The sequence below is a fragment of the Eretmochelys imbricata genome, chromosome 1 (genome assembly GCF_965152235.1).
Source record: "Eretmochelys imbricata isolate rEreImb1 chromosome 1, rEreImb1.hap1, whole genome shotgun sequence".
Classification (NCBI taxonomy): domain Eukaryota; kingdom Metazoa; phylum Chordata; order Testudines; family Cheloniidae; genus Eretmochelys; species Eretmochelys imbricata.
Genome location: NC_135572.1, coordinates 224,969,068 through 224,995,801, shown reverse-complemented (window position 1 = coordinate 224,995,801; position 26,734 = coordinate 224,969,068). Strand labels below are relative to the sequence as shown.

The 26,734-nt window shown below is 50.2% G+C and overlaps 1 protein-coding gene across 1 annotated transcript in view; it reads left to right on the top strand.

Annotated features, from left to right (window-relative positions):
• The first annotated feature begins 13,380 nt into the window (after window positions 1–13,380).
• LOC144269984 (alpha-2-macroglobulin-like protein 1) overlaps window positions 13,381–26,734 on the top strand; it is a 28,796-nt gene continuing 15,442 nt past the window's right edge. The window contains exons 1-14 of the mRNA XM_077826163.1: window positions 13,381–13,439; window positions 15,113–15,296; window positions 16,396–16,561; window positions 18,153–18,205; window positions 19,538–19,558; window positions 20,253–20,412; window positions 20,899–20,983; window positions 21,924–22,044; window positions 22,266–22,380; window positions 22,892–23,001; window positions 23,766–23,933; window positions 24,260–24,490; window positions 25,243–25,306; window positions 25,727–25,872. Coding sequence (XP_077682289.1) covers window positions 13,381–13,439; window positions 15,113–15,296; window positions 16,396–16,561; window positions 18,153–18,205; window positions 19,538–19,558; window positions 20,253–20,412; window positions 20,899–20,983; window positions 21,924–22,044; window positions 22,266–22,380; window positions 22,892–23,001; window positions 23,766–23,933; window positions 24,260–24,490; window positions 25,243–25,306; window positions 25,727–25,872 — 1,683 coding nt within the window. The remainder of the gene's footprint in view (window positions 13,440–15,112; window positions 15,297–16,395; window positions 16,562–18,152; window positions 18,206–19,537; window positions 19,559–20,252; window positions 20,413–20,898; window positions 20,984–21,923; window positions 22,045–22,265; window positions 22,381–22,891; window positions 23,002–23,765; window positions 23,934–24,259; window positions 24,491–25,242; window positions 25,307–25,726; window positions 25,873–26,734) is intronic.

Genomic DNA, 26,734 nt, shown 5'->3' with positions numbered 1-26,734 from the left:
GGCTCAGCCCTCAGGGTGGGGCAGAGCAAAAGCAGGCTGTGGCCCAGGTCCCTGGCTGGGCAGACAACAAACAGTCAGGTTCAAGCCCTCTGGGTAGAGCAGAGCAGAAGCAGGAAAATGCAGGCCATCCAGCGTAAGGTGGGAAGGCTGCCACCCCAGGGGTGGGGTTGGCAACAGGGGGTAGGGGGACCTGGCCCACATTACTCCACCAGGTCCCAATGGCAGAGAATCCTACCATTGGGTCATCATGGATCCTGCCGAAACACGCTGACCATAGCTTCAGCAACCACAACCAGACTAATGTCTGGTTTCCTTCGGCTACTTTCTACCCCTACCTGTTCATAGGGGTTTGTTACTCACGGGCCCCCAGGGTACTCGGCAGCCGGAAGTTCCAGCAGCATCTCAGAGTATTCCTCCAGCGGTAGGGGTTGATACAGCTCGGTCACTTGTTCAGGGGCCAGCAGCATCCAACTTCTTCCCTGATTCCCTCTCAACTGAGCCGGAGGCCCTGCCTCTTATATTTTCTGTTCTACCCCTTTGCTTCTGGGGTGAGGGGCAGGCCCAGCTTGGCACTGCCCACCAGGGGTTAGGGGGTGGATTCTCCATGTCAGCATCAGAGGGAGGCCACTCCACCTTGCTGACTCCGCAACTCCCATTGTCCAGGAACTGCAGCCAATGGGAGATGCAGTGGGGGGTTCCTGCAGGCAGGGGCAGCATGCAGAGCCACCTGCCCCCCCCCCACCAGGAGCCGCAGGGACATGCTAGCCGCTTCTGGAGCGGTGTGTGGAGGGGGCAGCGTATGGATCCCCCTTGCATCACGTACCTCGGGAGGCTCCCAGTCTGTGGTGCAGCAGGTCGAAGGCAGGCTCCGCCCCTGTAGCTCCCATTGGCCACAATTCCTGGCCAATTGGAGCTGCAGAGTCAGCTCTCAGGGTGCAGGCAGCGTGCAGAGACGCCTGGGCCCCCTCCCCAGAGGCTACAGGGATGTGCTGGTCACTTCCAGGAGAGGCGCAGGGTCAGGGCAGGCAGTGAGCCTGCCTTAGCACCACTGCGCTGCTGACCGGGAGCCACCTGAGATAAGTGCCGCCTGGCCAGAGCCCGCATCTGTCACCTCCCCACCCCTACCCCCTGCCCCAGCCTGATGAAAGTGAGTGAGGGTGGGGGAGAGTGAGTGATGGAGGGAGGGGGGATTGAGTGAGCAGGGTGGGGCCTCAGAGAAGGGGTGGGGCCTTGGGGAAGGGGCGGGGCAATGGTGTTTGGGTTTGTGTGATTAGACAGTTAGCAACACTAAATCCCAGAAGAGCAAACAATGGAAAGGGTGGGGTCAGAACTGGGCAGAGCTAATCCCCTGTACAGCCAGGAGGTGGTGCCCTAGTGATGAGTGGACCCCTGTGCATTGGGACTAAGACTTAACAAAATTACAGTTTTGCTTCAAGATTAGATTCTTACCACACTTCCTCCCAGGAAAATGGCTGACCACCCCCTTGGGTGCTCAATTCCTTTGTCATCTTAGGTGAAAGATGCCAAGATGGCTTTCTGTCTCTGCTTTTATCTCTCAAAGTTCACTGTAGCTCTTGCAAGAGGCAGGGTGACATCATGATGTGCTTCCCCTCCTGTGGCCTTTCCATCCCACTGCTGATTTCTATGCAAATGAGGCTTCCGTTGTTTTGATTCCACCATGCTTAATTTACATGGGAGGCAGGTAGATAGCTGCCTTCCCTCTAGTCTGGGAGAAAACCGATTTCTCTCCTTTTGTTTGTTCACTGACTTTAACGTGTAACATTGAGTATCCATAATGTGTCATATAGTGTTAATACAGACATTTCACAATGATAATCACCAGTGTGTCACCAGTTCACATATGGCACCTTACATAACTCATTTTAGACACAGATTATGACAAGAGTGAGTGGGGGTACACTGTGCTTGTCAGGCCAGCTGAAACTCACTGGTACCTACCCAGGGAGTCCCTTGCCATCTGGCACTGGGTTGCTCTTAGGGTCACACTTCCCTGTATTGTAACTGTCCTTTAAGATGTGGGTGCAGACGTGCATTCCACGACCCACCGTCTGCATCAGAGTCTCTACTCTTGATGTTCAGTCACAGCGGCGCTGCCTTTCAATAGCCCGGAGAGGGGCTAAGGGCCACAGGACATGAGCAAAGCACTGCCCACCAAAATTTTCTGGCTTTGGTGCACTGGGCATGCACACACCTGAGTGATACACATGTTTGTACCCACATCTCAAAGAACAACAGCTACAGGCCAGGGCAGTAACCGTCTCTTTTCACTTCCTTTTTAAATTTTGTTATTTGGGTGGGTGGGGTAGATTGGAGGGGTGGAATAAGGGATGACTGTCTGTCAGGAATGGTGACCCGGGCTGGCTGGGGCACTTACACCCCACCCCCCTATGTGCAAGAGACACTTTGTTTTTTATGACAGAACTAACAAGCCATGCGGCAGCCTACTAACACTAGCCTAACCCTCTTCCAGAATCCTAACCCTGCAGTCACTGCTCACCCCTGTATCCAGAGTGGCTAAAGGGTGATTTTAGTGGAAATCAGGTTACAGACAGACTGAGAAATGCCACTGAGTTGAGTGTTGGGCTTCACTTCTCTCAGCCAATTATGTGTATTGCAGTAACGTCCACAGACCCAGTCAGGATTGGGGGCCCACTGAGCTGGCTGTGAAGACACAGCCCCTGCACCTCAGAGCTTCTCTGTTTCCCTTTCCCCAACCACCTGCCCCCAAACATGAGTGCTGGTTGAAAGGGTGTGAAGTCCGGGATCAGGCTTTGGATTGGAGGGTTGGTTCAAAGGCTCAGAGTTGGGATTTGAATTTTGTGTTGAAATTTTGTGTTGAGAGTTTGTGGGGTCCACTCTTGGATTAAAAATCTTGGGGCTCCAAGGTCTAGTTTTGAGCTAAAGGTCCTGCGCTGGAGTTTCGGGTTAGGATTTCAGTTTTGCGTTAAAATCCAGTTTTGGGTGGAAAGTTTCAGAGTCAAATTCCAGTTCCTACTTTCCCCATCATGAAGCAAATGAAGAGGGATTGCTAAATCCTGTAGTCAGAGGTAAGTTTTAGCTTTGCTGTTTGTAATGTAGTGGAGAGATCCATTGGCAGGATACACTGTTGGAGCAACTATTGAAAATCTTCCTATTCTTTCAGACACAAGCCACTAAGCCCAGGATTCCACCCTGCATGCAAATAAACGACAGCTGGGGGCTGCCAGTCCTGGGGTAAGTGCCCCATAAAACCCAGGAAGGGAAAGGCAGACGGTTGGCTCAGGTCCAGAGGGAGCTCTCTTCCTGATCCTGTTCCTGCTTCTTTGTTTACCCAGGTGTGTTCTCCACTCTTGACTCAGCCCCAGAGCCAGTCTCTGAGCAATGCAGAGGCAAATCCAGCACTCTGGGATTTTCTTCTTCTGCTTTTTGCTTACACTTAAAAATATTTCACAGCTTTTCCTGCAAAACCACTCAGCTAACATTGCTTCTGTCTGTGACAATGCAGTATTGTAATTTATATATTCTCCCTGGCCTCAAATGGATGAAACCAGAGCTGCTCAAATATATGCTCTGTGCTGCCAACAGATGGGTACAGGCTGACAGACCAATGGGGAGCACAAGGAAACAATGAGACAATATTGGTCAACATGATAGGTAGTGATCTCAGAATGTACATTATCTGGTCAGCTCTTGAGAACCTCTCTCTCTCTCCACAATATTTCTAGGGCATCTAGTATCATTGTAGCTAGTATCTTTGTGAGCGATTCAGGCTTTTCCCATGGAAACTGTTGGTGTGGATCTGTTGCAAAAAAACCACCCCAAATGCCAGCTGGGGATGTTCGGCAGGAACTGCCAGTGCTGAGTGAGCACCATGTACAGTACCTTAAGTTTGGGTCAGCGCCAGGGAGAAAGATTCTGTTCCTGCTCCTGTTTCTGCTTTTTTGTTTATCCAGGTGCATTTTCCCTCCTTTTCCTCAGTTATCAGAGCCAGAGCTTCAGCTGGGCAAAGTGATATGCAGCTAGACAGGACTTGACTCCTGTCTATCTTGCTTTTATGACCAAATTAGGCAGCAGGGCAAAAATGTGCCAGTTTCCTTTGTCATGTGGCAGTCTCCCCTATCCTATATTTAAAAGAAAAAAAAGTGTTCCCAGTGGCTAATTCACCCAAGAGCTCAGTTGGTGGCTTGGGGTAGTTTTGTGATACATTTCAAACATGTTAGGCTAATATACAAGATTAGATTCAACAGCTGCCCAGTGGAGAAGTTTATGGATGAAGATTTTGTGACCCTTAGGTATTCTAATCCCTGCACACTGTAAGAGTTTTGCCTGATGCTTAGGAATTTATATAACAAGAGTATTTTGAAAGCTGCTCAGAAGGCAATTCAGACACATAAAGCAGAGATGGCCCCAAATCCTACTGCTGGGGTTGGAATTTCTGGCATCTGAAAATTTGGGAGTGGTTGGGCTGGGAATTTGGTCCTGGTCCAGCTCTATCACCAAATTTTCATGCTGAAGGATACCAAACAGTGTTGCCACCTTATGGGCAAAAAATTCGGGATGCTGTTATTGAGTGAAAAAGTATGTAATAAGCTAATTTGCATACAGGGACATAAATTGCATGTAGTAATCTCCATTTAAAAATTATGTAGATTAAATACCGACGGAGGCAGCAAATGGGCAACCTTGGCGAAGAAAGCCCTCTGTGTGTCTACAAGGCAAGTGTCAAGGTTCCTCCCCCACTCTGAACTCTAGGGTACAGATGTGGGGACCTGCATGAAAAACCTCCTAAGCTTATCTTTACCAGCTTAGGTCAAAACTTCCCCAAGGTACAAAGTATTCCACCCGTGGTCCTTGGAATGGCCGCTACCACCACCAAACTAATACTGGTTACTGGGGAAGAGCTGTTTGGACGCGTCCTTCCCCCCACAATACTTCCCAAAACCCTGCACCCCACTTCCTGGACAAGGTTTGGTAAAAAGCCTCACCAATTTGCCTAGGTGACTACAGACCCAGACCCTTGGATCTTAAGAACAATGAACAATCCTCCCAACACTTGCACCCCCCCTTTCCTGGGAAATGTTGGATAAAAAGCCTCACCAATTTGCATAGGTGACCACAGACCCAAACCCTTGGATCTGAGAACAATGAAAAAGCATTCAGTTTTTTACAAGAAGACTTTTAATAGAAAATAGAAGTAAATAGAAATAAAGAAATCCCCCCTGTAAAATCAGGATGATAGATATCTTACAGGGTGATTAGATTCAAAAACATAGAGAACCCCTCTAGGCAAAACCTTAAGTTACAAAAAAGATACACAGACAGAAATAGTTATTCTATTCAGCACAATTCCTTTCTCAGCCATTTAAAGAAATCATAATCTAACACATACCTAGCTAGATTACTTACTAAAAGTTCTAAGACTCCATTCCTGGTCTATCCCTGGCCAAGACCAGCATACAGACAGACACAGACCCTTTGTTTCTCTCCCTCCTCCCAGCTTTTGAAAGTATCTTGTCTCCTCATTGGACATTTTGGTCAGGTGCCAGCGAGGTTACCTTTAGCTTCTTAACCCTTTACAGGTGAGAGGAGCTTTCCCCTGGCCAGGAGGGATTTCAAAGGGGTTTACCCTTCCCTTTATATTTATGACACGCCCCCCAAATCTCAGCTAGGGTGAAACACTGGCTGGGATTTCTTCCTGGAGCTCTAGGAAAAACAGAGTTAATAAGACACATGCATCTCTAAATATACTACCAAGTACATAAAGACTAACAATATTTTCCACATCTCAAGGACGATTTTAACCAGTTGATTCTGGGAAACTTTCACGGGAGAGTGCATCAGCCACTTTGTTAGAAGCTCCTGAGATGTGTTGGATGTCGAAATCAAAATCTTGGAGAGCTAAACTCCACCGAAGAAGTTTTTTGTTAGTTTCTTTGACGGTGTGAAGCCACTTTAGTGCAGCATGGTCGGTTTGCAGGTGGAAACGCCGTCCCCAAACATATGGGCGTAGCTTTTCCAGAGCGTAGACAATGGCATAACATTCTTTTTCAGTGACTGACCAGTTGCTTTCCCTCTCAGACAGTTTTTTGCTGAGAAACACTACAGGGTGGAATTCTTGATCAGGTCCTTTCTGCATTAAAACTGCTCCCACACCACGCTCGGATGCATCTGTGGTTACTAGGAACGGTTTGTCAAAGTCTGGGGCCCTTAGTACAGGGTCAGACATGAGTGTCGCTTTAAGCTTGTTAAAGGCCTTCTGACACTTTCCGGTCCACTGAACAGCATTTGGCTGTTTCTTTTTGGTTAGGTCTGTCAGTGGGGCAGCGATTTGGCTGTAGTGCGGTACAAATCGTCTGTAATAACCGGCCAAGCCTAAGAAGGATTGAACCTGTTTCTTTGACTTTGGGACAGGCCACTTTTGGATAGCATCCACTTTGGCCTGTAGGGGGCTGATAGTCCCTTGACCCACCTGGTGTCCAAGGTAAGTCACTCTGTTTAGGCCTATTTGACACTTCTTAGCCTTAACAGTTAGTCCTGCCTCCCTTATGCGCTCAAGGACTTTGTGTAGATGTTCCAGGTGGTCTGCCCAGGAATCCGAAAATATGGCCACGTCGTCAAGGTAGGCGACTGCATATTCTCCTAATCCCGCTAGGAGACCATCTACAAGTCTTTGGAAAGTGGCGGGTGCATTTCGCAGCCCGAAAGGGAGTACATTAAATTCATACAGCCCGAGATGTGTGATGAAGGCTGACCTTTCCTTGGCAGATTCATCTAGCGGTACCTGCCAGTACCCCTTGGTTAAGTCCAAGGTAGAGATGAACTGGGCCCGTCCCAGTTTCTCTAATAGCTCATCTGTGCGTGGCATTGGATAGTTGTCTGGGCGAGTTACAGCATTTAGCTTACGGTAGTCCACGCAAAAACGTATTTCCCCATCTGGTTTGGGAACTAGAACCACTGGAGATGCCCATGCACTTTCAGAGGGGCGGATTACACCCATCTGTAACTTATCCTGGATCTCCCGTTCTATAGCAGTTTTAGCTTGAGGAGACACCCGGTAAGGTTGGACCCTAATTGGGTGAGCATTACCTGTGTCAATGGAGTGGTATGCCCGTTCAGTCAGTCCTGGGGTGGCTGAGAACGTTGGCGCGTAGCTAGTGCACAGCTCCTGGATCTGCTGTCGCTGCATACGCCCAAGGGTCATGGAGAGGTTCACCTCTTCCACACCACCAGCACATTTCCCTTCGTAGTAGACACCTTCAGGCCACTCAGCATCATCTTCTCCCTGGGCTGTAAACTGACAAACCTTTAATTCTCTGGAATAAAAGGGCTTTAGAGAATTAATATGGTACACCTTAGGCTTTCGGTTGGAGGTGGGGAATGCTATGAGATAATTAACAGCTCCCAGGCGCTCCTGGACCGTGAATGGCCCTTCCCACGATGCTTCCATTTTATGGGCCTGGAGCGCCCTTAAGACCATAACCTGGTCTCCTACTTTGAAGGAACGCTCTCTGGCATGTTTATCATACCAGGCTTTTTGCTCTTTTTGAGCATCCTGTAAGTTTTCTCTAGCAAGGGCTAAAGAGGTTCGGAGGGTGTTTTGTAGGTTGGTTACAAAGTCCAGAATGTTAGTTCCTGGAGAAGGTGTAAATCCCTCCCATTGCTGCTTCACCAACTGCAATGGCCCTTTAACCTCACGGCCATATACAAGTTCAAATGGGGAAAACCCTAAACTGGGATGTGGTACAGCTCTGTAGGCAAAGAGCAACTGCTGCAACACTAGGTCCCAATCATTGGAGTGCTCATTTACAAATTTACGTATCATGGCCCCCAAAGTTCCATTAAACTTCTCCACCATGCCATTTGTTTGATGGTGGTAAGGAGTGGCAACCAAGTGATTTACCCCATGAGCTTCCCAAAGGTTTTTCATAGTTCCTGCCAGGAAATTAGTCCCTGCATCTGTGAGGATGTCGGAGGGCCAACCTACCCTGGCAAAAATGTCTGCTAGTGCCTGGCACACACTTTTAGCCCTGGTGTTGCTTAGAGCTACTGCTTCCGGCCATCGGGTGGCAAAATCCATGAAAGTCAGTATGTACTGCTTTCCTCTGGGTGTCTTTTTCGGAAAAGGACCCAGAATATCCACAGCTACTCGTTGAAATGGAACTTCAATGATGGGGAGTGGCTGTAGAGGGGCTTTGACCTGGTCTTGGGGTTTTCCCACTCTTTGGCACACCTCACAAGACTGGACATAGGTAGAAACATCCTTGCCCATTCCCTCCCAGTGGAATGACCCCCCCAAACGGTCTTTGGTCCTGTTCACCCCAGCATGGCCACTAGGGTGATCGTGGGCTAAGCTCAAGAGCTTGGCCCGGTATTTAGTTGGAACTACCAACTGTCTCTGAGGATGCCAGTCTTCCTGGTGTCCACCAGAAAGAGTTTCCTTGTATAAAAGTCCTCTTTCTACAACAAACCTGGATCGATTAGAAGAGCTGAGAGGCGGTGGGTTGCTCCGTGCCACCGTCCAAGCTCTCTGGAGGCTTTCATCTGTTTCCTGTTCGGTCTGGAACTGTTCCCTTGATGCGGGAGACATCAGTCCCTCATTGGATTGTGGACCTAGGCTTGGTCCCTCTGGAAGCGATATAGGGGATGGAGCTGTTTCTGTTGACTGTGAACCGCTCTCCGCTGGTGCACTATGTTGGGATTCAGGCTCCGGCTGAGCCTCTTGTGTAGGGTTATCTGCTGCTGCCGGTTCAGGTTCAGTGGGGCCCTCTGGTGTTGAGGTTGCAAGTACTGGATTCAGTGCTGACACGGGGTCTGGTGTTGGTTGTTCGGCTGGTTCCAGTTCTGGGACTGGTTCCGTCTGGGTCTCTGGGACTGGATCCACTACTGCTGTTGCAGACATTGGCCTGAGGTCCAGGTCCATCACCTCTGACCGGGTCCTGATAGCAGTTTCCGGAACAGAGCTAGGCCTCACGGCTTGTTTAGCCTGGCTGCGGGTGACCGTTCCCATCCTCTTGGCCTGCTTCACATGCTTCGCCAAGTCTTCCCCCAACAGCATGGGAATGGGATAATCATCATAGACTGCAAAAGTCCATGTTCCGGACCAGCCCTTGTACTGGACAGGCAACTTGGCTGTAGGCAAATTGAAAGAGTTGGACTTGAAGGGTTGAATCGTCACTTGGATCTCTGGGTTGATTAAATTGGGGTCCACCAAGGAAGCATGGATAGCTGACACTTGTGCTCCGGTGTCCCTCCACGCGGTGACCTTCTTCCCGCCCACACTCACAGTTTCCCTCCGCTCCAAGGGTATCTGGGAGGTATCTGGGCCTGTGGACCTCTGGTGTGATTCCGGTGCAATGAACTGTAATCTGTTGGGGTTCTTGGGGCAGTTGGCCTTTACATGCCCCAGCTCGTTACATTTAAAACATCGTCCAGCTGACGGGTCACTGGGGCGAGGAGGGTTGCTGGAGAATGGGGTGGCAGGACGATAAGGGGTCTGGAGGGTTCTTTGGGAGGTAGGTGGGGCCTTGGGCGGCCCCCGGTAATAGGGTGTGGTCTGGGGTGGTCCCTTCTGGTCTCCGCTCCAACTGCGACCAGTTTTCTTCTTCTCTGCCACCTCCACCCATCTGGCTCCAATCTCTCCTGCCTCGATTACAGTTTTGGGTTTCCCATCTAGGATGTATCTTTCTATTTCCTCAGGAACACCCTCTAAGAATTGTTCCATTTGCATTAGGAAGGGCAAATTTTTTGGAGATTCAACACTTGCTCCTGATATCCAGGCATCCCAATGTTTCACAATGTGGTAGGCATGTCGGGTAAATGACATGTCTGGTTTCCACCTTAGGGCTCTGAACCTCCGACGAGACTGCTCGGGTGTTATCCCCATTCTGACTCTCGCCTTGGATTTAAACAGTTCATATTTGTTCATGTGTTCTTTAGGCATTTCAGCTGCCACCTCAGCTAAGGGTCCACTGAGCTGCGGCCTCAGTTCTACCATGTATTGGTCAGTAGAGATGTTGTACCCAAGGCAGGCCCTTTCGAAGTTTTCTAAGAAGGCCTCAGTATCATCACCTGCCTTGTAGGTGGGGAACTTTCTGGGATGGGAAGTGGTACCTGGAGAAGGATTGCTAGGGTTTGTTGGTATATTCTGCCGGGCCTTTATCCTCTCCACCTCCTCCACATGCTTCCTCTCTTTTTCCTTCTCCTCCTCCACATGCTTCCTCTCTTTTTCCTTCTCCTCCTCCACATGCTTCCTCTCTTTTTCCTTCTCCTCCTCCACATGCTTCCTTGCCTCCATTTCCCTCTTGTGGGCAGCCTCCTGTACCTCCTTCTCCAGCCGCATGAGTTCTATCTGTCTTTCATGTTCCCTTTGTTTTTCCTCAGCCTGAAATTTGGCTAATTCCAGCCGTAGTCGAGCTGAGGATTTGGTCATTCTAACCTCTCTGTTTTTAACTAACTTTACACCCGAGGTTTAGAAATAAACAAACAAAACTTGGCTGTAAAATTTTGCTGTGCTGGAATAGAATACCTATTCTCTGATAGTGATTGTCAGCCTACAGAAAAAGACAATTCCCTTGTCTCTGCTCTGGGCCCAAATTAAAGCAAAAAAATTCCAACTACTTGGAAACCTGCTTATCCAGCCCAAAGAAAAAGCAAATGGGTAGAACACACACCCCCTATTTACTTTTAGGAAGAAAAGAAAAAAAAACCTCTGGGTTGGAAGACTGTGAATTTCCCTGCAGGAGTTAAGTACCCTGCCTCCAGGCAAAGAAAACCTGCAATTCACAAGATAATCCCCTTTTGTCTCTGCTTGGCCACAAAGCAGAGAAAAACAATCTGCTTTCAGTTTCAACTGCTTTCTGGACTTCCTTTCCAAAGGAAAAAATAATTTCTTTTTAAAATCTGTATTTCTAGTTCAAAAAATCTCAACTGGATCTCAAAATGATTTCAGGTTAATCCCACCACTATGCCACCATGTCAAGGTTCCTCCCCCACTCTGAACTCTAGGGTACAGATGTGGGGACCTGCATGAAAAACCTCCTAAGCTTATCTTTACCAGCTTAGGTCAAAACTTCCCCAAGGTACAAAGTATTCCACCCGTGGTCCTTGGAATGGCCGCTACCACCACCAAACTAATACTGGTTACTGGGGAAGAGCTGTTTGGACGCGTCCTTCCCCCCACAATACTTCCCAAAACCCTGCACCCCACTTCCTGGACAAGGTTTGGTAAAAAGCCTCACCAATTTGCCTAGGTGACTACAGACCCAGACCCTTGGATCTTAAGAACAATGAACAATCCTCCCAACACTTGCACCCCCCCTTTCCTGGGAAATGTTGGATAAAAAGCCTCACCAATTTGCATAGGTGACCACAGACCCAAACCCTTGGATCTGAGAACAATGAAAAAGCATTCAGTTTTTTACAAGAAGACTTTTAATAGAAAATAGAAGTAAATAGAAATAAAGAAATCCCCCCTGTAAAATCAGGATGATAGATATCTTACAGGGTGATTAGATTCAAAAACATAGAGAACCCCTCTAGGCAAAACCTTAAGTTACAAAAAAGATACACAGACAGAAATAGTTACTCTATTCAGCACAATTCCTTTCTCAGCCATTTAAAGAAATCATAATCTAACACATACCTAGCTAGATTACTTACTAAAAGTTCTAAGACTCCATTCCTGGTCTATCCCTGGCCAAGACCAGCATACAGACAGACACAGACCCTTTGTTTCTCTCCCTCCTCCCAGCTTTTGAAAGTATCTTGTCTCCTCATTGGACATTTTGGTCAGGTGCCAGCGAGGTTACCTTTAGCTTCTTAACCCTTTACAGGTGAGAGGAGCTTTCCCCTGGCCAGGAGGGATTTCAAAGGGGTTTACCCTTCCCTTTATATTTATGACAGCAAGCTTCCCACGCACACCACCCTGCCAGCTTTCCTCAGTCCTGACAGCTGGAGTCTGCCCAATGGGTAACAGGTAGGTCAGTCTCTCTGCTGAGTCAGACAATCAGTGCCACGTGGTGCTGAGTGTGCAGTGTGGGAACTGGAACTGAGACCCGCCAAACTCATCTCATAAAGTGGCCATTAAACATCCATGGGAACACCCGTCAGTTGTTGGGCTGGATTCAAACTGGTGACTTATAGCTGAAAGGCCATTAGTGATGTCCTGAAACATTCAGACCCCATGCGTATTTAGGCATCTATGGAATGGAAGTTAGGTGTCTAAATACCTTTGAGGACTTGGGCTTCAGTCCCCAAATAGATGCCTCTATGGTAACCAGCCACTAGAGAAGAGTGTGACCCATTTTGCCAGTGGGTTAGATGCCTTGTTACATAGCAGGGGAATGTTGGGGATCAGGGTTCTTGGGTTCTGTTTGTAGCTCTCAGAGGGGAGTGTTGAGTAGTGATGCTAGACAGACTAGAAAAGCACAAGTGGTGGATTTGGCTGTTTCTTTGGAAAAGGCAGCATGGCTGAGCTTTGTTGTATTAGAGCTCAGGATTCTGTACCCAACTCTGCTAGGAGTTACTTTATCCATTGAAGGCCTGTGTCTTGGGAGAGAGATGGAGCCCTGCTCAATAATCAAGTCTGATGTGTGCAGAAGTGTTAGAAGCTCTCAGTAGACGAGGTGAAAGGTGAGCTCATGGACTCTGCACTGTGCCCTTAGAAAATAACGTGATCTGCAAGGGAGGGCTCTGCTCTGTCTTCCAGTCTCATCCCCCAGACTGGTGCAAAATTGGGAAAACGGGTAACTCCCTGCTCCAGGACTCAGGGAGCACCTAGGGACTTGGCTGCCCATTTTCTGCAACACCTGGTCGCCAATACAAATCCTGAGCAGGCACGTGAGAGCTGATGGGATCACAGGATTTGAGGGTGATATGGTCAGAAGCATTCACTATGAAATCCAGCCAAGTGTGCATGCAAGAGGGGACTCATGATGATCCATCTCAAGGCAAAACAATGGGACAGAAGTTGCAAGCGGAACAGCTAGTGGGGTCAGCTTAGCAAACGTGAAGTCTGCAGCTGCTCAACGGGGTGAAAAGCCAATTTGTCTGACTGACACTAATTGATGTGGGGAGCGGGCATGGGAAACAGATGGGGCCAGTGACTAATGGACAGAGTCCAGGAAGGCTTGGATTGGCTGGGGAGCATCCTGTATGATACACCCCTGAATCTGGGGGACTATAAACACTGGAGCGAGTGAGAGACAGGTGATCCCTTGGACTCTTGTTCCGCTTGCCCGTCCCCAGGGAGAAACAGCAGAACACGGGAGGGCTGGAGTTCTCCGAGTGAGAGAACAAGCTTCATCACCAGCCTCCCTTCTCTCCTGGCCTCCGTCCTGAGACACTCCACCTCCCTGTGCTCCCCACGGGTCTCCCATGAAGATGTGGGCTCCCATCATCCTTAGCTGCGTGTTCTACACCATGGTGACAGTGGCACAACCGTAAGAGATGTTGAAATACTTGATCAGTAGAGGTAACATTGAGGGGTTCAATGGGACCAGGATGTCACAGGAGGGAGGCAGCAACCATGCCTGTCAGACTTGGGGGTGGTTTGCAAAATCCTATAAGCCCCATCTTATAGGACCAAATCCTACCAACCTGAGAAAGGCCCACTAAAATATATCTGAGAAATGTGGTGATCATCTGGGTATATGGTAAGTTGCAACACCAAGGAGTGAGGGGTTGGCAGCTTGAGGGGGGAGGACCAAGGAGTAAAGGGGATGACATTGAACAAAGGAAGGGGGATGGAGGATTTGGGTCTGGATGACCAGAAGATACTTCCCAAGAGCAGGGCCTGTGAGACTGTGAAAGAATCTCTCCAGGGAAGGGATGAGACATTGCATTGCAACTTGGGACATTGAGAACTAGGACTGGACAAAGCCCTGCAGAATAGACCGAACAATCCCGAGCTGGCTCCTGGGAGAATAGTCCAGATGTTAGAGATGAGTCCTAATCAGACCTGAGATTGGAATGACCCAGAGCTCTGGGACTGGTTTGGATTGGAAGTACACAGCTGGTCCTTATCTCTATAAGGGCAGAGCCAAGGCCCCAGGTCTAAGTGTCCCCTGAACTTTGGCTGGTTTGGATCTAGATGCAGACCTGAACGTTGCAGTCAAGCCCAGCAGGGCTGTCCCCAGCTCTGATTTCTAGGAGTCCACCAGGGAGGGGGCCCCACTGGCGATGGTTCCCTTGTCCCAGGTGGAGGTGATTTTTCTCTATGCCAGGAGAGCTATGCAGGCCCCTCACCTGTGCTACTGTACTGTGCCCCAAAGGGACACAGCAGTAGCCCCTGTGTGACATGCGCTGGTGGCTCTCAGTCTTGCTCTGAGCAGGGGAGATATCTGCATTGTAAACCCAGCAATACCGCTGTTACTGATTGGTGCCCTGGGTGGCAGTCTCAGCAGAGAGGCCATGGACTGCATGGGGCCTGGAGACTCCCCTCTGCCCCCAGGGCAGAATCAAGTCCCAGGGTGGTGGAGCTGCCTTTCCTGAGGGATAAACACAGGACTTCAGCCTGTGGGTTTGTGGTTAACACATAGCCTGGGAGTCTGGAGAGAGCTGGTGATCAGCACCTCCCCCTCCCTCCCAGCGCTCCTGCCTGCTGTGGATCAGCTGTTCATCCGCATTCAGGAAGCACTGGGGGGAGGGGGAGGAGTGAGGGTGGGGCACACTTGGGGGTGGATCAGGGCAGGGGCGGGTAGGAAGAGATGCTGCGGGGTTGGGAATTTAGGGGAAGGGGTGGAGTGGGAGCAGGGCCTGGGGCAGAATAGGGGTTGAGTACCCCCCGGAAATTCATAAAAACAGCACCTATGGGTGCAGCGATCAGGGCGAGATCCTGTTTCCTTTCCATTGGCAGCTTTTGCTCCCCATTGAAATTATTGAATTTATCACATGTTCCCCTCACGATCCTACAGAATTTGTCAAATCCACTCCCTGATCCTATAGACATTGTTACACTCTCTCCCAGCCAATCTGATAGATGTTGTCACCCCTATTCCCCCATCCCTATAAAAGTTGTCACATGGATTCTATAGCATTAGTCCCATTTGTTCCCATGAGGGTGAGCCTCCTAATATAAACTGCATTGTTCTTCTGTTCTTTGTGCCCCCTGCAGGAGATACCTGATTGTCATCCCAGCCGCACTAACCTTCCCATCTGTCCAGAGGGTGTGCTTGGACCTGAGAGGGGTGGAGAAGCCCATTCGAGTGGCCTTGACTCTTGTGCATGCGTCCAGGAGCCTTGTCCTCTTCCGAAGGGTCATCCGGAACAACAGGGTCTTGGAATGCTCCAAGTTTTGGGTGAGCAGCTCTCCCGGGGACGAGCCAGGCTCCCATTGCTGACAGCTCCCAGGCTGCTGTGTCACATCGTGGGTTCGCTCACCAGAGAGAGAGAAAGGAAAGATATAGAGAATGAGAAAAATGAGACGGATGCGGAAGGGTGAGAAAGGAGGAGGAGGGAAAGTGAGACAGAAAAAAGCCAGGTAAATGGCAGCCTGCATAGTCTCTTCCCTTTTTCTGCATTTATCTGCGTGGCTTCATCGTAAAGGTCCTGTCTGGTGAGGTAAAATGTGTCTGACATGCTGCCCTAAGTACCAGATACATGACCTGGAAACAGCAGCATTCCCCTGGCATGCTGCCTGTTAGGGAACCTCTGGCCATCTTGGCTTTTCCCCACTGTGTTTCTTCATTTCCCTCTCCAAATGTCTTGCCTTATGTTCTTGTCTCTCCCTGATTTCTCCCTTGATGGAATTTATTGGCCTTAAAAGGTGCTGAACCGGCAGCCCTGGGGAGTGGTGTCCTCTGGTTATCCCTGAGTAGGCACAGCATGGTGCTTCCTACATATCATGTATACCACCCATGTGCCTCTGTCCTAAACCATCTCTACGAGTGAGGGGGGATTTCAGCCCCCATGAGCCATTCAGTCACTGACCTCCACACAGAGATGGCCAGTGAGGGACACCAGTTAGTGCTGATTTGTGATGCCATGCTAAGGATTGGAGTGAGCCCCGCCCAACTCATTACACTGGTGAGACCAGGCAGTGCACAGGCCACCATACAGGCTGCTCCTGCACTAGGGCAAACACCTTCCCCCCTCTTGCTAACATCTCTGCTGTTCACATACCTGCCAGGGCTCCACAGCCCAAACCCAAGAGCAGAACAAAGGCACCATTCATTGTTCCAGCAGACGGAGCTGCCTGGCCGCTGAGAGAACAGATTGCATCGGTAGCAGGTGTCCTTCCTGGCAGGAAGGGAATTAGTTGGACACAAGATGCCAGGGAGCAGGGGAGAAGAGTATCTGCTTTGATGCCATTGGGACAGGGGAGAATGCACTGCGCTCCTTTCCCATCCCCCAGTTCTCCCCAGCGAGCAAACGATGGCTCCCTCTCTCCGTGTGCAGGTCCCGTCTCCCGCTGGGGGCCGGGAGGAGGTTTGCACCGTCCAGCTGACCATCTCCAACGGCCGCTACTTCAATGTGAAGGAGGAGAAGAAGGTTCTGATCCGCAGGGGTGACAGCAGAACCTTCGTCCAGACGGACAAACCCATTTACACGCCAGGGCAGAAAGGTGAGAGCTGTGAGCGTATCTCACCTGCCAGCTCTCCAGGCTTGGTCAGGGCTGCCCCGCATTTGTCCCCACAGGCCTGAGGCAGCTGCTGTACGTATTGCTTGCTGGAAGAAGCAAAGGTGGGGAGCAGGTGGGCGGGAGGCTTGAGCTTGCTGGTCCTTCCTCAATCCATGCCTGAGCAGCTCCACCCTCTGCTGGGGACTCTGGCCACAAAGCATCAGCTGTGTGGTCAGCCCCTGTGATTGGCAGTGGGGGCCGGGGGATTTTTGGGGGGCTCATGCATGTGATAGGAGCACATTGGTGGGAGGGAGGACAGACCACACTGGAGGACATACAGTGTGGGGAGATGGGCACACAAGGATGGAGGACACAGTGCAGGGCCTCAGGACCACCAGGGAACACACTGGTGCCTGGGGGTGAGGGAACAAAGTCTGGAGATACAAACAGTGAGCGATGGGGAACACTAGGGTCTAGGCAGGAATTAACTTGGAGATGAGGACGTGCAAGGGCCTAAGGATTGGGGAAAACCCAGTCTTATTCACCTCTCAAACGGAGGAGCTTGGAGGCCTCCACATGAGCTTAGCTCATAGCTGTTTATAGGCTTCACTGAGGAGAAAATATAACAGAGACAGCCTGCGACCCATAAGCCTCGCAACCTGTCAGAGGAAGTGGGACAAAAATGTTGGGTGTGGGATACAAATGGTAGAATTTCCGGGGTCTGCCAGGGCTGGGTGGGGAGTCCAGGGCTGGAATAGCAGGGGGGCTGCAAGACAGGACTGAGGGGCATTGGCAGGGCTGGGTGGGGAATCCAGCACTGGAATAGCAGGGGGGCTGCAGGGCAGGACTGAGGAGCATTGGCAGAGCTGTGTGGGGAGCCCAGCACTGGAATAGAAGGGGGGCTGCAAGGCAGGACTGAGGAGCATTGGCAGGGCTGGGTGGGGAGCCCAGCACTGGAATAGAAGGGGGGCTGCAGGGCAGGACTGAGGAGCATTGGCAGAGCTGGGTGGGGAGCCCAGCACTGGAATAGAAGGGGGGCTGCAAGGCAGGACTGAGGGGCATTGGCAGGGCTGGGTGGGGAGCCCAGCACTGGAATAGAAGGGGGGCTGCAAGGCAGGACTGAGGGGCATTGGCAGGGCTGGGTGGGGAATCCAGCACTGGACTAGCAGGGGGGCTGCAGGGCAGGACTGAGGGGCATTGGCAGGGCTGGGTGGGGAGCCCAGCACTGGAATAGAAGGGGGGCTGCAAGGCAGGACTGAGGGGCATTGGCAGGGCTGGGTGGGGAGCCCAGCACTGGAATAGAAGGGGGGCTGCAAGGCAGGACTGAGGGGCATTGGCAGGGCTGGGTGGGGAGCCCAGCACTGGAATAGAAGGGGGGCTGCAAGGCAGGACTGAGGGGCATTGGCAGGGCTGGGTGGGGAATCCAGCACTGGAATAGCAGGGGGGCTGCAGGGCAGGACTGAGGGGCATTGGCAGGACTGGGTGGGGAGCCCAGCACTGGAATAGCAGGGGGGCTGCAGGGCAAGACTGAAGTCCATTTCTGAATGTGTTTCATCTTCATAACTTTTCTTTCAATATTCTTTTCTCCCCTCAGTGAAGTTTCGGATTTTGACTCTGAATGAGAAGTTTGTTCCCCTTAACAGCAAGGTAAGGCATATTCAAGTGGACAAAGGGAAGTTTCCTGACTCCACATCCCTCACCCCCCTCCAGTCACCTGGTCCCTGGCAATTCCAAGTCATGTCTGTCTCTTTCCCCATGAATGTAGACAAGGTCTAAGAGGCCCTACCCCTCAAGGTAACAGTTGCTAAACTGTTATTAAAATTGGATGGGAGCTGGTGTCCGATTGCTAATGCTGAGGCCCAGTGCTGTCTAAATCACCACATGGCCACTCCCCAGCAGGTGGCTCAGAAATACCAATTCTCTATTAAGTGTATCCCAGCTCCTTTTCTGGCTGGTTGAGGGGTAGTCCAGAGATCTGCACCACAATCCCCTACCAAAGAGGACATGCCAGCCTGTGTAAGCATCTGCAGACCACAGTCACAAATCACATGCACAGCAAGCTGGGACTAGAATTCTTGCCTTGCAGCTCTGGCTTCTATCACCTGAGCTCAAGGAGAGTTTCTTCTGTTTCTGCTAACGACATTACTAATATTTATTTGTATTATTGTCATGGGGCAGGATCCCATTGTGCTAGGTTCTGTACAAACACAGATCCGAAGAGGAGTAAATTTCCTTTTTGAGCCACCCACTCAAGGCTGCTATCACATGCTCACTCATACATACAGATAGAGCCTGAATCTCCTGTGCCTTGCACATTGTGTAGTCCTTTGCATCCTTTGTAGTCATTTCCACATGAATACACATGTTGCACAGGTGTAAATGATGGCGCAAGGCAGTGAGAAATCTGATCCCCAAACCAGTAATTCGCACCTGCTCCTGTGTTTTTAATCCTGTAACTGCTTCCCTTCACTAGTGGCTGGAAGAGTAAAGACCCACTATAACCCTTCCCTGTGAAGCCAGTGATTTCAGAGCCAGATGTTCTCTCCCGTTAATGCTGTGTTGCCAACACTCATGATTTTATTGTGAGTCTCATGGTCTCTGAGTGCTTCTCTCAAAGCCTCAGTTGCTGGAATGATATTGTAGGAGAACATCAGCTTTCATTTTGTTTTAAAAAAGTAAGTTTCTAGCCCTCGTCGTTGCAGGGAAAAGCTTGAAAATGTAAAGCATGTGCACACCAAAGGCTCAGAAACCAGAAGCCAAAGAAAAAGAACCCAACATTTATTATTATTTTTTAATATCTCATGAATTTTAAAGTTGATCTCGTGATTTTTTTGGGGGAGGGCTGGACTAATTTTTTAACTTTTGGGGGTGGCAATGCTGCTGCAGCATGTGTAACTAGCTAGGTGACAATGGCATTTTTTACATATCTGTCTGCTGGGTCATTACATTTTCTAATACTGCTGTCTGTTTATTTTTCAGTACTCTGTGATAGAACTCCAGGTGGGTATCTCATAACACCTAGATGCTATGGTGATGGATGCTCCAGCATACATACAGAGATAATTTGAGCATTATGTTAAAGATATTCCCTTTGGACAGGGTTGTGTGTGTGTGTTTTGTCCAGTCACTTTTCACAGCAGACATCCCAAAACCTCATGATCAATCTTTTATCAATGGGCAGGTTCTAGAGCTTCAAGCAACCTATGTTGATTCTTGAATTTCATTCCTAGATAAAGGGGGAGGTTCTAGAAGTCAGGACCCTTTATAGTCTCCTTTTAAGCTATACTATGGAACAGAGTTCTGAAGCTTTGAAGACTCCAGCATTTAAAACTTCATATAGTATAAGGTCCAGGCTCTTTAAAATTTGAGGGCAACAATAAGGTAGAACTTTATTTTCGGCCTCTTTAGGACTTAATGGGCAAAGAAACTAAAACCTTTATAACTTTGTGGGTTCTGGGATCTAGAAACGTGGAACCTGAAGAGATTTTTGGGTTATGACCTGCGGTTGGATAGGCCTTGATGAGAAAGAGAAGCTAGTAGACTTAAAACTTTATGAGTTTGACAACTCGGACCATTTTAGAACTTAAGGAGCAAAAGTAGCTAGAATTGTTAGACGGTTCTGGCCGCAGCCTTTCTAAATAAGCAAGTAGGGCCAGTGCTAATGGTGGCTGCCTTTTTTTCTCTCTGAGAGCAGGACCCCAACCGTAACCGGATTGGTCAATGGCTGGATGTGCGACCGAGGCAGGGCATTGTGGATCTCTCCTTCCAATTAGCTGATGAACCTTCCCTGGGGACTTACACCATCAACGTGGCCAGCACAAAAGCTTCCAGTACCTTTAGTGTTGAGGAGTATGGTATGATGAAACGTGGAGGGGAGAGATCTGAGGAGAGGAAACTCCTATCGATCAATCGGGTTTCTAATGGTCCAAAAAAATGTGACGGCAAAACATTTTCGTCCGAGTAGTGGGTTAATGATCATATACCATCTGAGAGCCAAGATTAATCACATGCCAGTGGAGGAGTCCACACCTGGGGAGGATCGCACCTGATGGGGTGATGCGGGAATCACAGTCAGGACAAGTTGAAATGTCACTTCACCAAGATGCCTAGTTAATACTTGGGCTGGAATAGTATGACAGCAGTGCTGGAAATTCCTCCAACACCATTTCATTGAGGGATCCCAGCAGTGACCTATAGGATACACTCCTCCCCTTGTTCATTCACTCCTGGCCTACATCCCCCCTATACACCCACACACCCTGTTCTCTTGTGAGACCCCTCCCTGAGCCTATATCCTGGCAGCCTGCTCTTCACCTGCTCTCTCTGGCTTTTCCTTCTAGTGCTGCCAAAATTTGAGGTTTTCTTTGAGGGGCCAACTCAGATTTATGCATTGGATAAAACCTTCCCGCTCCACGTGTGTGGCAGGTGAGGAGGCTGCTTTGCGGGGAGGGAGCTGCTAATCAGTGGTCACGCACCCCTTCCCCAAGTCCCTGCCCTTCCCCTGAATCCATCAAAGGAAAGAAATGGGAAAGGAGAAGGGGCAAACATTGGGTTCCTCTTCAGATACCAAGAGATTCACTGGGTAATGCAAGATCCAAGCCATTGTCTTTCCCTCTGGAAGATCTACATGAATCCAGCTAGAGAGTGGCTCTCGCTCAGAGAGGGGAACCCTGTGCTAGGCTGGAGAGACTGTCTCCTTGGAAGATACACATGCCCACCTGAAAAGAGCTGGGGTAGGGTAAGGTACACATACCAGGCTGGAGAGACCCTTCTTGACGCGAAGGAACACGCACCATCACTTTTGGGAAGAACACACCACTTCTCATTGCTTAAACTCTGCTGACCGTATTTGCTTCATAGGCGGAGTGGGTGGATTTCGCTGGAGCCACAACTGTTAGCAATGGCTAATGCGGGGGTGGGGGAGGGTGGGGAAGGAGGATGAGCGAATGCTCTACTGCTACTTGGATGGTGTAAACTCCACAGAGCGGGAGAAAATGTTCAAGAAGACACTGAATGGGGAGAGCCAGGAGCGAAGGGGTAAATTTCAGGCTGCGTTATGAGGAAACATTCTTATCACTGATTTGCTAGACTGTGACATCATCCCCCCACTCAGAAGTGGGGAAGCCCCAGCTTAGGTTATTTGAAATCAAACTGGGCAAAGCTCTGAAGAAGAGACTGTCACATGGGGATACTGGTACTGACCTCCCTCACAGTGGAGGTTTCATTTGTGAGTGTTTGAGATCCTCAGGAGGGAGGCACCCATAGAGGAGCACAGTGCGCATGCCACCACACACTCTACGATATTTCTCTCTTTCCTTAGTGTTTCTCTCCTGGTTTTCTTTCTCCTCTGCCCTGCCCCTCACAGGTACACCTATGGGAGAGCAGTGCAGGGCACCGTCCGAGTGACCCTGTGTCAGAAAGCTTGGCGATCCAAGCGGCCCCCAAGACACTTTGGCACAGATATCTGTGAGGAGTACAGTGGCCAGGTGAGCTGGTTAGCCAGATCGGAGAGGGTAAGTGGGTAGGAAGGGAGCACTGTGGAGACAGAGGTGTCAGGGAAAGGGAGGGACAGGAGAGGGCAGCAGCACTGCCCATTCGGTAGCATGGGAAATAGTTGCACAAAGCTTGTGTGGCCCAGTAACTCCTTCCTGTCTCCACTGTCCCTCCACTCGGGCACAGCTAATGCATGCTCCCTTTCCATTTCCAGACCACCAGCAGGGGCTGCTTCTCCACTTCTGTGAGCATGGCAGTCTTTAACCTCACCTCCTACGAGTATGACAGCAAGCTCAGTGCAGACGCCTCTCTGGTGGAAGACGGCACAGGTGAGCACAGATGCATGAGACACGTGGAACCACATGGTACAGGGAAGGGGCCGAGATGGAAGGTATTTCCAGACTGGTCACACCAATGGCGTGGGAGGGGATCAGGAGCTCTTCATCCCTCTTTTTGTCCATTCCTTTCAGAGCGCTGCGTCAAGGCATCAGGAGAGCCAGAGAGCTTTCTGGGCTGCGTGTGTCCTGCAGAGATCTCTGCTCTGAGGCAGTGTTGCTTCACAATGGGGTTGGGAGTAGCTGTGAATGTAGGGAGTGATTTTACAGAGGTGCGTTTGACAACTCTGGGGAAACACGCCATGCTAACAGTCTCCGTGTCTCTGAAGGGTACAGATGCCAAGCAGGAACTGTTTAGCAGGTTCCCACTGGGGGTTACAGGAATAATGAAATGAAATCAAACAAAGGCTGGATAACCAGGGGCCATTCTCTAGGTGGAGTCATTCCCTGGTGCCAGCTTCACTAGCTTTCATCCCTCACCCCACCCTCTCTGCCTTTCACTTAGGGGTGCAAATCAATGCCTCTGGCCAATTCCTCATCTCCAGGACAGCTGTGACTGCCACCTTTGAGAAGCTGGATGATTACTACATCCCTGGAGTCCCCTACAGAGGGAAGGTGATTCTCCCCATCTCTTTCCTTCCCCTAGTTTGCAAGTGAATTTAGTGGCTGATAAATTGTGCTGAACCAACACCTGGTGGAGAGCTGACAAGATCTCTTTGTCCCCACTATGTATACAGCTTCCCTCCCTCTCCCCCGTGTCAATGGGCCTTAGTCTTGCTTTAGATGTACTCCCACTAGGCTGGCAGAGAAGTTCATTCAGCATCTGTTCGAGGTACAGCCACCTGTGGGGGACATGTCCCCTCACCCCAAGGTTTTCCGGTGCTCTTTTTGCTCTCTGCACTCTGCAAGAGTTGGGCATTTTCACAACACATCCACCCTCCTTCCCCAGTTTTCTTAGGTAGTTTCACCTCTGATTTCTGCTGAGAGTCAATCAAAGGGGTTAATTAATGCCATTAGCAGATGTAATTGGACCCCTGTCCAATAGGAACTGGACTGACCCCCACCAACTCTTTTCACACAGGCCACCATATAGCTGAGGGTGGACAATTTTCAACCACTCTCAGCTTGGCTGATACTGAATACTTGGCTTTAGAGGTAGGAAAGCTTAATATCCCTTTTGCCTGACATGGCTCCAGACTGGAACCAGTGCCCTAGAGGTGAAAAGAGCCAGCTCCAATTCCCCTGAGCCAGCCAGTGCCCCTGCTCTAGGGCTAGTTTGCAATCAGTGCTCTGGAGGTGCATTAATCATAGGCCGGATGCATAGGACACTAAAGGAGATGAGAGATCTTAGTTTTTATGTCCCTCTGTGGTGCAACCAGATTAAACTACAGGATCATCTTGGGGATATTATGAAAAGCGCAAAAGTTTACCTCGTGATAAGCTACATGGGGCGACGGTTTAACAAAACATACATCACAGATGGCACTGGGAGAGCTTCATTCAACATGGACACAACTGCCTGGAATAGCTCGTCGGTCTCTTTGGAGGTAAGTCCAGAAGATTCAACACTTGTGTTCATGAACGTGAAGACCTGGAACCAAACAGCCCAGCCAACACCCCCGAGTCTTGCCCCTGCAGCCCCTCTGCTATTCCAGTCCTGGGCTCCCTACACGGCTCTGGCAATGCGCTTATTAGGAATAGCCTTTCCCAAGGGAAGTGGTGGAAGCCCTATCTCTTGAGACATTTATAGCTGGTCACGAACAATGGCCTCGAGCATAGACTGCCTTGGTGTGGGTTGGGGAGAAGGAGGAGATAAAATGTGACTGTACAGGTCTTCATCCCTAATTTCTGTGTGTCTGTGACCTTATCCTAGGGAAGATTCAAACTGGAGGATCTGGTGCAGGAACCTGGGAAGATCAACGTTGGTTATGTGAACACTTACCAGTACCTGCAGCCGTTCCATGTCACAACCAAGAGCTTCCTGAAGATACACCCACTGCCGGGAACGCTGCCCTGCGGGCTGAAGCAGAATGTCCAGGTTACATTTGCCCTCAGCCGGAAGGACCTGGGAGAAGGAGCCAGCCGCATGGATTTTGCCTACTATGTGAGTCACAGTGGAGGGATAATCATGAATGGGGAAGGGGAGAGCAGCCCACATTGGGGTGGGATGCTGAGCTGAAGCCTACAGGGAAACACTGTAGCTGTCGCTTAATTTCACACTGAGGGAAAGTGCCAGATGGGCAAGCACTCTGGGTGCTGTATGTGGAGTGGCAGTTCAAACTTCTCCACAACATGACCCTCAGCTGGGCCCTAGGGACATCTCCATGGGTGAGAGAGGAGTTCAGTCTGTGTGGTTTATTCCATCCTTGGCCTCTGCTGAGGCTGCCAACAGTAGGCCACTCAGCGTCAATAGGGATGGTGGGTTTTTCTGATGCACACGCTTCTCTCACTAGGAACTGGACTGAGAACCCCTCATTCCTTTTAGACAGGCTGCCAAAAAGCCACCCAGTGGGAATGACTTCTGGTCACTGTTCATCCAGGCTTGATTAGAGTCTGTTCTCTGGAGGTGAAAGACCCCATCTCCCACACCCTGATCCGTTGACACACTCACCATCCATCCGTTGCCCCTGACCTGGGGTCAACTCATAACTGGTTCCCTTGGCGGGGAAGACTCCTCATCCCATTCCCTGGTCTCCCTGAATCAGCCAGTATCCTAGAGGTGAAAAGACCCTTATCTTAGAGCCTCAGTTCCATCAAGGGTGCAACCTGTGTGCTATACTTGGGTGCATGGGGTGGGGTTGATTGCATTCTGAGGATAACAGCATGCAAATTCATCTAGTTTTTCTCCTCTCTTAGGTCACTGGGAAAGTCGGGATTGTCGTCAGGGGCCAGAAGAACATACGGATTGGGAAACTGAGCAGTGAGTTCTGACACTTGGTCCCAGGGCTGATTTAGAGGGTGGAGTTCCTAAAGGGCTCCTGGAGGCCAATGGTCATAGGTTTCCCTTGAAATCTCCCTTGGTTCTGAGTAACCTGGTTCCATGGCTGAGTTATAACACATGGGCAATAGATGAGAGGCTTGTGGGAAGAAATCATAGCCTCTGGGACAAAGGAAATTGAGGATGGAATGATGGAGTGGGGAGGGAGAGAAGGGAGGAGAGACTGAAAAGGATTGAGGGAAGGATAGAGCAGAGAGGAGGACATGGAAAAGAAAGTGGAAGGATATTGGGAGATGCTTCAATACCACAGGGAAGGGTGCGTTAGACATTCAGGGAGGCAGAGGGGATAGGAGGAGATCTTGGTGGAGTTGTGATGGTAACACTTTTTCTCTTTCCATCAAGCACTGAAAGGCTCCTTCTCCATCCCTCTGACCTTCACCTCTGACTTCACGCCCACCCCTTCATTAGTGGTGTATGCCATCTTCCCCAGCAAAGGAGTGGCAGCCGACAGCATCCAGTTTGATGTTGCCATGTGCTTCAGAAACCAGGTGAGGCTTGCAACTGAGGGGAAAACTGGGGGTGGTGCTGAGGAGGAAGAGCCGGGAGGGATTGGTGCACCTTGGGTAAACCGGAGCCCCAGAGTCTTCAGAGAGGAGAAAATGGGTGCAAGCATTGTGTGAAAATGCAGGTCCCAGGGGCACAGAGCTTCCACAGTGACTGGTCTGCATGAGAGTATTTAGAGTGGGCAAGGCACCAGCTTCATCTAGTCTGGTCTCACTCCTTTTCCTATACCAGATCAGACCATAAGTCTGCCTAATGCAGTATCCCACCTTCCACAGCGCTGGATCATCAAGTCTGGTTTCCTTCATCCAGCCATGGCCACTACCTGCTGTCACAGAGGAAAGTGAGGCACCAGGATGCATGTGGTCAGTTGTGCAGTGCTGTAATGCCATTTACCCCTGGACTTATCACTACTTTGCCTGTCCCAGCGATCTCTTGCTGTCAGAGATGCCTTTTGGGGCCCACAGAATCTGCGTCGAAGGGAGTCAGTGAATCCTGGGGGGAGGAGGCCTCTGTGGGACAGTTCAGAGTGTGAAGTGGGAATCAGCTGCTGTCTCCATGCACTGAGCAGTGCTCTGCTAGCTGTGCCTAGCCTTGGGGCAGAGTTAGAAGACCAAAGGACTGGGTGAGCTCCACTAAAAAGACCCAGCCACCATGTCTTCCCAACCAAAACACTGGGTAGGGCTGAAAGGAAAGATCCACTGGCCCCACTGCCAGACAGAGCAGAGGCACAGAGAGTGAGTGAACAGAGGAAAGAGCTGGAGAGGGTGTTTGCCGTCGGCGAGTGGGGATGAGAAAAAGAAGGGGTGGAGATGGAGGGGTGGGAAGGCCCATAAAGGTAACATCTCT